We start from the raw sequence: 12,199 nt of genomic DNA on the forward strand, positions 1-12,199 counted from the left end.
TGTAAAAATTTGCCCACTGTCAATTGGCAGGCGAAATACCTACCACTATTCTATTCTATTCTATTCTATTCTATTCTATTATATTATATTATATTATATTATATTATATTTTTATGGTTCCTTTCCACTTCTGCTTAGGTTTCTTGCCTTCCTACAACATGTCACTGCCAGAATATTCTGTTCAATATTAAATGCGGTGGTTTGTGGTTTTATTAAAACTTCACTGAAATATATTCATTATCTTCTAACTGCTAAAGAGATAGTGTAGAACAAAGACTTTCTTTGTAACGATTGTTTTTTCAAATCTGCTTTTTTGTTTCTGCTAAATGGTGCTTTGAAATATCATGGCACCACTATTGGGGTTTGTCAAAGACTGATTATTACTTCCCTAAGTGCATGACGTCACAGGCAGATCAGCAATTTAACAAGCCACCAATGGATGTCCCATTTTCTCCCTTTGTGCCATGCCAAACTCATCCATCAGTGAACAATTATCACATAACAGACAATTGACAGTGCTGAAATTTATCAATATCAAATTTAATCATGGAACAAGAATCCAGACTGGTTGTAATTGTTGTGTAATAGGAGAGCTAGCAAGTAGGAGAAAATTTGCAAATAAAATTGGTTTTGAACATTAATCAGAAATATGAACATGTTTTTGCTTAGTAAAGATAAAAATAGGCCAGTTATTCAAACATAATGGATATTAAATTTAAACTATACAATTGTTTAATTCAAAACTTACATTCCCTGACCAGAATAGTACTCATAAAAATACACTTAATTATGCTTTTTTATAATATTTTTTAAGTGTCTGTGGTCTATTGACTTAATTAAAAAGTCATTCAGAGCAAAATTTAAACAAAAACAAACCTCCTGTCACTTTTTCGTAACCTTTTGAATGGGGGGGGGGGGGTGCTGCTCCTGAATTCATCTGCAATAACATAGGCATACATTATATTTTAATAAAGTTAAATATTGCATGGTAAAGTAAAACAGGGCAAAAAATTGTAAAAACAAAGTAGTGTGTTGAGTGACATAATCTGAATTAAAGTTTGTTGAGTAAAAATGTTTGGAAATGTTTTTCTGCATTTTACTTTGATCTTAATGGGAAAAAAAATCCTTACAGCATTTGAAGTCATTGAATTTTTAAACACTTAAAATGCAAAATATTTACCTTATAATAAAATAACTATTAAATTGTAATATATAATCTTTATTATTTTTTATTATTTCTCACAAATTCAGGCTGCCAAAATTCAGGTATTATATTTTTTCCAATTCAGATTAATATGCAATGCAGAAAATTCAAACAATTTTTTTGCAAAAAGTTTTTATTCAGTTCATTAAGTTAACATGATATTTTGCTTTGGTACTGGTACTGTTCTATATATGTTTATTTCCACATCACGTATTATTTTTAATAATTTACAAAGATTTTACTTTAAAAAAGTAGTATAATAATAAATGTAATGATCACTACTGTACTTGTTTTAAGTAAAATCTTTGTTTTTATTAAAATTTTAAAAGATAGAGTAAGGAGACAAACACATGATCTAAAGCTTTCTTTTAACTACACTAACTTTTCACTGGCATAGAGTACAGTAAACACAAGTATGCATCAAGATATTCAGTGAACCAAGAATTTCTTAGCTATACCAATATGACAAAAATAGATGATAGTTGTGGATGATACTTTTAACACTCGTTAAAATATATATTTAACATTTTAACTAATGGCAGTGGGCGTACTAAGCTTAACTTTCTGTTGTTTTGTTTTAGGTAATCCCTCTAAGAATGCACCTCTTTTGATGACCTGAATCTTCTTAACAATGACAAAGCTCATAATTCCTCACCCTATTTGCCCTAGTTTACCATTGGAAAACCAAAGCATATTTAATGGATTTCTTTGTCACAAGTTAATTTGGAGTAATTTCAGGTCACTGTCCAAATGACTTGAGTGGAACCGCTTCAAAAAATTAACCAAGCTTTGAGGAAATGGGGTCAGTGAGCACGGTGCTTTACCATGGAAAGGTCTGATCCAGGCAAGCAGAACCCCTTCATTTCATTTACCTCCAGGGATGTTTTGCTCTTCATGTTTGCTAAAAATGACAAAGTGAATGCTTCAAAAGCCACTCTGCCCTAGTTCCTCTAGCTTGATATGAGAGCAACCGTTGTCAGACATGGAATACCAAAGGCTCAACTAACCTTTTTTCTTTGTTTTTTTTACAGTCTCTACATTCCAATGTACATGACCGAGAAGAGCTTTTAGTTTGATTAGCGCCTGACTGCTCTTGTAAGATGAGATAGAGAGCGAGCCTTGCAAAAAGTGTTACTGACTTAGAACATTTGTGCTGGATGCTTTACATGCTTAGTCTTTCCTGAGCACTGCCTCAGGAGGAATTGTGTTGTCCTCATTTGACCTGGTAGCGCTGTCACAGTAACACTGCCAACTGCTGTGTTGTAGCACAAAGAAGATTTATCCTGTAAGAATTTTGCCATTTGTGGTCCAAGCGTTTATGGTTGATGTATTTTTTTTCTTGTTAAGGAAACAATAACATTAACAATAACAGGAAAAGTCAGATAAACAGTACAGTATATTTCAAATATATATATATATATATATATATATATATATATATATATATATATATATATATATATATATAGTACAGTATATTTCAAATTGTACAGTATATTTCTATTTTTATGTACATCATATTTCTATTTTTATTTTTAGTTCTATTTTTCCTAGCACATTTCTATTTTTATTTTTAGTTATATTTTTTTCCAGTTTAATTTAATTTTTCTATTTAATGTTCTATCATTTTCTTTTATTCATATTTATTTCTTATTTGTAAACTTAATTCTCTTTTAGGGTCAATGGCAGTCGTATAAGCATTTCACTACATTTCATACTGTGTATGACTGTGTATGTGACAAATAAAATTTAAATTTGAATTTGAATAAACACTGTACGATTTATTATCTGTGTTTTGTTGTTGTCATTATTATTATTATTATTATTATTATTATTATTATAATACATGATCATATTTCTTAGTACAGTTGGGTTACAAATAATCAGATCTAAAGAACTGCTTAATTCTGTGGTCTTTTTTTGAACTTATGTGGACACTACTACTATGCCCCAGAAACACTGAAAAACTGTTTTTTTTATGATTCACAAATAATATTAACAATTAGCAATTGGCAGAGGGAAAAAAAAAATTTTTTTGAACAAGAGAATCTGTGGAACATCCTGACAATCTTTCTTTGTGACCAAACATACCTTGACAGCTGACGTTCACACCTATGTGAGCCCTTACCATACATTTACTACAAAGTTGGAGTGGCACAGTGGTCTAGAATAGTGGTTCCAAACCTTTTTTGCACCACGGACATGTTTTTGCCATCATGTGCTTGTAACAAAGCATAATAAAATGTATAACATATATAACATATCATAGCACAGAATCAGCCCTGAGCTGGTTTCCCTGTGACGAGACGATCCTATTTAGGAGTGATGGGGGACAGTGACACCCGAAGTGTATCCCTCATGTCCGATCTGCTTCGTAATTTCATTTTCGTTGCTGTCACTGCAGAAAACCCCATGCCACTAAGACAGGTTGTTGAAAATGGAAGCAGGTTTTTTAGTGCTTTTGTAGAAATTTCAGGATATTCCACCTTGATTTTAATCCAGAACAGATCTGAAGTTGCTTCAAACACACTTTTAAGGCAAAATTTATTATACAGAGTGGGCATGTGAATGGGAGACGATCTGATCATTTTTCAAAATAAAACAATCTGCAGACTCTGATAGTCAATAAAATGAAAACAAAATCAAATATATATTACAGTTTTTCTCGATTGCTAAAACACATTTCTTGAAACTATGCCTCATATTCTCACAACAGTAAACACAAATCCATAACATCTCACTCAATTTCCCAAACATCCTATTTTCAGGTCAAAATGAAGCTCTACATTCAAAACTATTCACTCTTTCTGAAAAACCAAACTTTGCCCTCAGACATCAAACACAAGCCCTCAAAAACACACACACTACAACAGAGTTTTGCACACTGGTACAATTAATTCAAAACAATAGTTCCAAAACAATTAGGTTATGGTTCTCCCCTTCAAAAACCTTTTCACATGATGAACACAAAAGACACAACCAATGTATGCACAGTGGCACATTTTTATTCATGTACTATACAGTACAACACACACCAAAAAACATTATTCCACCTCAGCATCTTGTCTTTGGTCTGGGTCAGGCCAGAGAATCTCATCCACATTACAGGCTATATTGGCCCTAGCCAGGCAGCGGGGGTAAAATCCTCTTGCATGCCTGAGCCACCCCTGGCATGCATCTACTGATATGTCTAGGCAGGCTTCTTCCATGGCCTAAAGGAGGTGAACACGGACATAAGGTTCTCGGTCATACACTTTCCACCGCCATGCCGAAAATAACTCCTCTATCGGGTTTAGAAAGGGAGAGTATGCAGGCAGAAAGATATTAGAAAACCTTGGGTTATTGGTAAACCAGTCACGAACCAGAGCAGCGCGATGGAAGCTGACGTTATCCCACACAACAACGTAGTGAGGCTGCTCTGGCTGTGCTGGTTCCCTGTAGTCCAGCTGGAACATATGTTGTCTTAAACCATCAAGAAAAGCAAGGAGAAGCATAGTGTTATAGGGTCCTAGTACGGCATGGCGGTGGAGTACCCCTCATTGGCTGATGGCTGCGCACATAGTGACATTCCCTCCACGCTGACCAGGGACATTTACAATAGCCCGATGGCCAATTATGTTCCTCCCCCTTTTCCTTCTTTTGGTCAGGTTAAAACCTGCCTCATCCACAAAGATTATTTCATGGGGAACAGGCCGTCCTTCAATCTCAAAGATTCTCTGCAAAACACATAACACAGTAGAGTCAATCGGTACCCTGAACCACAGTTCAAGAGTGCTGAAATGGCAGCATAAACTGCCATGCTGTGATGGTACACAATACTTTATACAATATCAAAACTCATACCTGAACATATTCCACACGTTGGTTTTTCACTCTGTCAGAGTTTCGTTCGAAAGGGACTCGGTATGCCTGTTTCATCCGGAATTGATTCTTTCGGAGGATGCGGTCAATTGTGGAGAGGCTGATGGCATTTATGCCTCGAAAAAGATGATCATCCTCAATCACTCTCCTTTGAATCTCTTGCAGGCGGATTACATTATTTGCAATTACCATGTTTACAAGTTCCCTCTCTTGATCCTCCGACAAAAGCCTTAACCTGCCTCCACCAGGTGGTCGTCTCTGTGTCCTACAAAAATAGAAGCACTCATTACTGTAACTGTCACACATTCTTTTTACAGGAAAATAATGGAAACATACTGAAACTCAAGAAACATAAGTTCAGTAACTTAAAAGTTACTGTACAAAGCAGTCTTACTGCAAGTACACCTACCTGTTTTCCTCCCTGAAGGTTCTGATGATGGAGGCAACAGTGAAGCGACTCAAATTTGGTTGTACTCGTTGCCCAGCCTCCCTCATAGTCATCCCATGGACAAGGACATGGTCAACTAAAGTGGCTCGAATTTCATCCGAGACTGACTGTCTTCTTGCCCTTGCTCTTCCCCTTCCTTGTCGCCGTCGTTCTCCACCTCCACCTCCTTAACCACGTCCTCCTCCTCCTCCACCTCTCCCTCCTCCTCCACCACCTTCCTGTTGTCCTAGACCACCTCCTCCTCCTCTTTCACCACGTCCTCTTCCTCCACCACAGCCTCCTCCTTCACCACGTCCTCTTCCTCCACCACGTCCTCCTCCTTCACCACGTCCTCTTTCTCCACCACATCCTCTTCCTTTGCATCTCTACGGATCCATTGTTTCAAACCTGAATGAGCTGACTTTGGCCCTTTTATCTATCCATCGAAGGTTCTGATTGGTGTGTGATAAATTTTGACTCCTAGTGTTTCCACCTGGTTAATTGTGTGCTAATTGAGCTCAAGCTATGCTGACTTAAGTTAACATTATTGAATGCTAGTGCTTTCTAAATGACTACATGGTGTAAGCACTGAAAAATGTAGGGATTTGTGTGTAGAGTTTTGCAGTAACAGTTCACCAAATTTGACTCATGTGTCAAAGCAGGGAATAGTGTTTATAGTTCAGGAAAATGGGTGAGCTTTTTGAAAAATAGCGTTACGGTTTTGAAATTTTAGTTTAAAAGCCTGGTTATAGTGTTTAAGCAATCGAGAAAAACTGTAATAAATAATGTATATGCTTCAGTCTTACTGTAAGGCGTGGTACCAAATCATCTACCACCCGGTATTGGTCCGCGGCCCGGAGGTTGGGGACCAGTGGTCTAGAATGTCTTTGTATTTTCAAGTGTCAAGAAAATTCCATTTACTGGAATTTAAAGGGGGCCTAATTTAAACACGTTCCAGCATCACAATGCCCCTGTCCATAAAATGAGGTCCATAAAGACAGGGATTGCCAAGGTTGGTGTGAAACAACTCAAGTACTGTAGCTTGCACAGACTCTGACCTTCGAAATTAATTGCACTGACTGCAGCCCAGGCCTCCTGACCTCAATGCTCTTGTGGCTGAATAGAAGAATAAATTTAATTTTAATTCAGATTTATTTATTTAGCACTTTCAAAATGGACAATGTCACAAAGCAAACAACATGGATAGAAAATAGAAAAAATGTTAGCAAAAAGTAATTATCAGTTTGTCACTGATGAGCAAGCTAGGGTGATAGTGCCACGTAAAAATTCCTTCAGAGAAGAATTCTCAAAGCCATGCTTAAAATCTAGTGGAAAATCTTACAATATCCTCATGGGGGGGTATTACTTTATGTGTGTTTACAAATAAACCTGGAATCAGGTAAGTAATTTTTTTAATTATGTTACATTTTACTAAAAAAACATCAATGTTTTTTTTTTTTGTAAGAAACTTTAATATTAAGAAAAATAAAAAATAATAGTAAGAACATTTTATTAATACCCTGGTTTAATAGTTTTTGGACTGAAATTGCTAGTAATGGTTTGTACATGTCTTGACTGGACTTCACGTTAACCAAAAAAATTTCCTGATAATTTTTTTTTTTTACTTTTGACAATATAGCACACAGTTACAGTATATAAGAGATTTATGGCCGCAATTTCTGGTAACTTCACTATATGGGCAAAAACAGGGAAAAGGGTCAAAGTTGCATCCCACTTGTCTAATGCATGAAATTATGAGGCTAGCTCTAATATTTTGGGGCAATTTTTGAGTTTTAATTAGGGTAGGAGTTTAGCAAAACCACCATACTCAAAAGTTTGATACCTGGCATTGGAGGTCCACATACTGTAAAAGAAGAAAATGTTATATACCTTTTGGGTTTTGTCCCATGAGACTGATGCACACACCTATTCTTGACATGAAGCTTTGTGGCAAGCATTCTACAGAAAACAACAACATAGTGCCCTTCCTGTTTGTATCTTTATTTGTGTTTATTCAGAACCCAGTACTCCTGTGGGCACACCACCTGCAGAATAAGTAGGAAGGGTCTGGTGCTTTGTGGACAGCAGTTGAAGTCAGAGGCTTTGCCAGACAAATCCATAGCTACTCAAACTGGCTTTAGCAAAATTACCGTGGTGATGGGAAAGGAGCCAGAACTAGTGCAGGAGGTGGGAGGAACAGTCTGCCTAATCTTAACCAGAGTGGTGTATTATTATTATTATTATTATTATTATTATTAGATTTCTGTAATATTCAAGATTTATCCATAATGAACACTGTGTTTGAACATAAGGGTGTTCCTAAGTATACTTTGTATTAGAACCTGGAGAACCTGTCAGAACCTATTAAAGCTTTCTTTGAACCATATGACCATATGCTCTGAATGCTGAGGTGAAAAGGGGAGCTGAGCCGTCACATGAGCACCACCAGATGGTAGGGGAAAATGTGGAATAGCTATTGCTATAAGTATCTGGCAGAGGCCCTCCTGCATTCTGACAGGAGCTGTAAACATTAAACCAGAATGGGTGATGTTCTGCTAATGTGTAGCTGTGGCTGTCATGTTGTAAGTACCTGTTGTTGTGGTAATCCCTGAGCCCCTTGGTGAACACCAGGCTTAAAGGGATATATCCGGCTGAAGACGGATGCCTTTCAATCTTGGTAAGCTTGTGAGACTCCAGAAGCAGTAATATTGGAGTGCACCAATGGCAGTATTGGAAGTAAAAGAATGGAAAGAATTTGATTGGTCATTGGAAAATTACTTTAGTTTGACCTCAAATAGGTTTCATAAAGATTCTGGACAGATTCTTGTAAACAATCAGGCGACTCAGGTGGGGAAGCAGTGCATTCCTGTTTATAGCAGGGATTGAGGTCAACTGTTGACCTTACCTGGGTACATAAATAGTGTATGAGGACCTCCTGAATCCCACCAACATACAGTAAAGCTGGAGGATCCAGAGAAGAAATTGTCAATCACTTGGGCTGAGGTTACCAAGGTAGTATACACAACTGCCTGGGATGCTTCCAATCTGCATTGAGTTTCTGCAAGTTCTTTATGTTGTTGGGATGTCCTGGTTACACATCTTTTTAGCATTAAGTGAATTCTAGGGAACAGTGCCTCTGGATTGGCAAACTGGGATAGGGGACCTTATATTTAAGAAGGGGACTTGAAGGTACGTTCCTAGTTTAGGGAATCACACTACTCAGCCTCCTTGTACTGGAGAGGTGGGTCTGGGTGTTAGCTAATTCTCAGATTCAGGAGGAGCAAAGCAGCTTTCATATTGGCCCTGAAACAATGGACCAGTTCTTTACCCCTTAAAAGGCTCATGGAGGGCTTAAGGGAGTTGGTACTTTATGGATTTGAAAGAGCCATAAGACCATGTCCCTTGTGGGAACCAGGAGAGGATGCTTCAGGAGTACAGACTGGAGGCCTGTTATTATGGCCAATACTGTAGGTCCCTTTATACACTCATGTTCACAGTTGGTAAAATGTCTTTTTAAAGTTGTAAAAAAAAATGGTAAAATGGTAAAATTTTATGTTTTTATTTTGTTTTGTTTTGTTTTTTTATTTAAAAAATCATCTGACCATAGTGGGTCTTTGTATTAGACAAATACAACCTCAGATGAATAACATAAAAATTAAACCAAAAAGACAAAAAAAAAAAAAAAACATGTGGGCAATGCTAAATACCCCCTTGTTGCTTCATCAGATTAAAGAGGGTAAGTTGCATCCAGGTTCTGCTAACTATCTGACCTTGATTAATTGCTCATTAGCAGGTGTGCAGACCTCTATAAAAGACATCTGGAGTATTCAGGTGTTTGTTACCACAATGCCAAGGGGGAACAACATAAGCAGTTGTTGCTGCACTACAATCTTGAAAGAGCTACAAAACCATTTTCAAACAATTTGGATTTCAACATTCTACAGTGAGAAAAAATATTCACAGGTGAGAAGCATTCAAGACACATCTTAGGAGTTCAACTCAAGGTCAGACCATACAATGCTCAGAGAAAAAAACACAAGAGTTACAATGTCCTATGGACAGATAAGACCAAAGTGGAATTGTTTAGCCTTAATCCCCAGTGCCATTTCAGCAGAAATGTCTCCTACCCACTGTAAAGGACGGCAGTGGAGGGTTGATGATTTGGGCTTGTTTTGCAGTCACAGGACTTAGGCACCTTACGGTCAATAAGTCAACCATGAAGTCCTCTGTATACCAGTGTATTCTAGAGGCAAATGTGAAGCTATCTGCCCAACAGCTAAAGCTTGGTTGAAATTGGGTCATGGAACAGAACAAAGAGCACATCAATAAATCTACATCAGAATGGCTGAAAACCAAAACAACCAAGGTTTTGAAATGGTCTAGTCCAGACCTCAGTCTAATTGAAATGCTGTAGCAGGACCTTAAGAGTGCTGTGTATATGCAAATTCCTAAAAGCTTCAATGAAGTGAAACAATGTTGTAAAGAAGAAAGGGCCAAATTTCTCCACAATGATGTGAGAGACCTATTAAGACCTATTAAGATTATTATAAGGTATTGTAGCTAAATGCAGATCTACAAGTTATTGAATTATGGGGTACTTAGTATTTCCCACAGTTTTTTCTTTAACAAAAATGAAATTTTTGTTTAATAAATAATGGCACAATTAAAAAGGTTATTTGTGGTTTGTCTGTGGAAATATTTTCCTAATATTTATGACAAATGACTTTTTTATGTTTTTACACATAAAAAACACATAAAAGTAAAAGATGGGGCACTAATTTTTGCACAGTACTGTAACCAAAGTGAGAGTCTGGTCCACAAAAATAACATCACAACCGACTTATTCCTGCTGCAGGGTGGACTCTGTCAGGTTGGTCATCAATTGTTATGAATTTTATGGACAGAATTTTTATCTGCAGTCATGGGGCAGAGAATATATAAATAATTGACCTCAGGATTGCTTTTTTCTTACTCAATGACATGGTCCTGTTGTCTTCATCAAGTAGTGAACTCAAGTGTGCTCTGGGGTAGTTTGCACGTCTGGTTTGCATGTCTGAGTCTGAAGTGGCTGAGATGAGAATGAGCATCCCAAATCTGAGGCCACAGTTCTCAACTAGAACAAGAGTAGGTTGTTCAATTCAAGTTGAAAATGAGATACTGGCTTAAGCAGAGGAGTGTACATACTGTAGCTCGGGATCTTGTTCACAGATATTGACAGGCCCATTGGTGCAGTGTCAGCCGTCATGCAGATATTTTACCAGTCTGTTGTGGTAAAGAGATGCGCCCAAAGGGAAAGGTATCAGTTTACTCATCAATCTAACTCCCAAACCTGACCTATGGCCATGGGGTTTGGGTAGTGACTATAAGAACAAGGTTTTGGATTCAAACAGTGAAGATGAGCTTCTTTTGTTGATGGCTGAGCATTGCTCTAAAGATGAGGATGTAAGGAGCTCTATGGAAGTGTTTTGGGTATGTCAAATGGAGAAAAGACCCCAGGGCAGACCAAGGACTAAATGGGGAGATGTTATCTCTCTTCTGGCCTGAAAGGCGCCAGGATATCCCTGTGGAGCAGCAGGAGTGGGGGTTGGGGATAGGATAAGGGAGGTCTGGGCATCTCTGTTTAGACAGGCCCCACAACCCCACAACCTAGCCCCTGACACAACACAGTGTACTTTAACTGTTCAGCCAAAATAATTTATTTGTGTTTTGTTATCCTGGTGTATGTCATACCACACACAGGTTTGATTATGAAATTACAACAATTATGTATTTTAACTTTAATGACTAAGTAATTAAATTGATTACTTAAATAGCATTTTACTGTTGTTAAGGTTTTTTTTTATTTGTAACATAGGGTTAAACAAACAGCAAATTAAATGTTACATGCATGTGAAATTCAAGTGCACACCACATGGAATGTGTTGTTTTGAAATGAGTTACAATTTAATGCACTTTGCAGACAGGAGTAATCCTGCATGACCTTATAGTAGTACCCAAAGGGCTACTTTATGGAAGATTTTTTTTTTCCATAATGGCAATAGATTAAAGCAAGCAATTTGTGTATGGTTTTAATTAAGTGTCACTGAGGAAATAAAGATCACATTAATAACTGACCGAAATCACATATTAAACAATGCAGGGATAATAACACTATATCTCTACACTTCCACCACTGGCTATACTAAGTTGTTAAACAGTCATACAATAAAATCTATTTTTTTTCTCTGGCTCTTTTTTTTGATCTCTAAGTTTTACTGTGCAACTATTAAATAAAAAGATTTACCAAATAAACATCTGCGTAAAAGCATTCATCAGCATTCTTTCGATTTTTATTTTATACATTTATAAATTTTTCCAGTATGTATATATTTTATAAACTACTCTTATAATATAGTATCACAGATGAATAAGCTGAAATCTTAAAAAAAAATTGAGTATTAAGTAATATTTCGTCATTATCACTGATAAATATATATGTTGTTGCACAAAATTTCCAGTACATGGACTCCATTCCTAGAAAGAGAATACAAAGCAATAAAACAACGGGGAGCTCTGGGAAGTCAGTCAAAAAAGAAATATGCAATTTGGGATCCTGCTGCCTGGCGTCCAGCCCCACACAGCAGACTTTGTGAAAGTATTAAGAAAGCCAGATTTAAACTTTAAACGGATAAAACAAAGTGCAGGACCAAACAATACATGTATTTCAC

At 36.9% G+C, this 12,199-nt stretch overlaps 1 protein-coding gene across 1 annotated transcript; it reads right to left on the reverse strand.

Annotated features, from left to right (window-relative positions):
• Window positions 1-4,248: 4,248 nt before the first annotated feature.
• Window positions 4,249-5,268, reverse strand: LOC128514648 (uncharacterized). Its single transcript, XM_053488441.1, has 4 exons — window positions 5,048-5,268; window positions 4,763-4,920; window positions 4,567-4,666; window positions 4,249-4,416 (listed from the first exon to the last, which is right to left on the reverse strand). The coding sequence occupies exons 1-4, from the start codon at window positions 5,255-5,257 to the stop codon at window positions 4,249-4,251; spliced, it is 636 nt and encodes a 211-aa protein (XP_053344416.1). The 5' UTR covers window positions 5,258-5,268.
• Window positions 5,269-12,199: the final 6,931 nt, after the last annotated feature.

The sequence above is a fragment of the Clarias gariepinus genome, chromosome 27 (assembly GCF_024256425.1).
Source record: "Clarias gariepinus isolate MV-2021 ecotype Netherlands chromosome 27, CGAR_prim_01v2, whole genome shotgun sequence".
NCBI classification, from domain to species: domain Eukaryota; kingdom Metazoa; phylum Chordata; class Actinopteri; order Siluriformes; family Clariidae; genus Clarias; species Clarias gariepinus.

What these genes read in the sequence shown, in the direction of transcription:
- LOC128514648 (XM_053488441.1), bottom strand. Translation starts at nt 5,257, where the DNA reads ATGGTAATTGCAAATAATGTAATCCGCCTGCAAGAGATTCAAAGGAGA. An exon ending in CGTGGAGGGAATGTCACTAT is followed by an intron (nt 4,667 to 4,762) that starts GTGCGCAGCCAT and finishes TGATGGTTTAAG; the next exon opens with ACAACATATGTTCCAGCTGG. An exon ending in GCTTCCATCGCGCTGCTCTG is followed by an intron (nt 4,417 to 4,566) that starts GTTCGTGACTGG and finishes CACCTCCTTTAG; the next exon opens with GCCATGGAAGAAGCCTGCCT.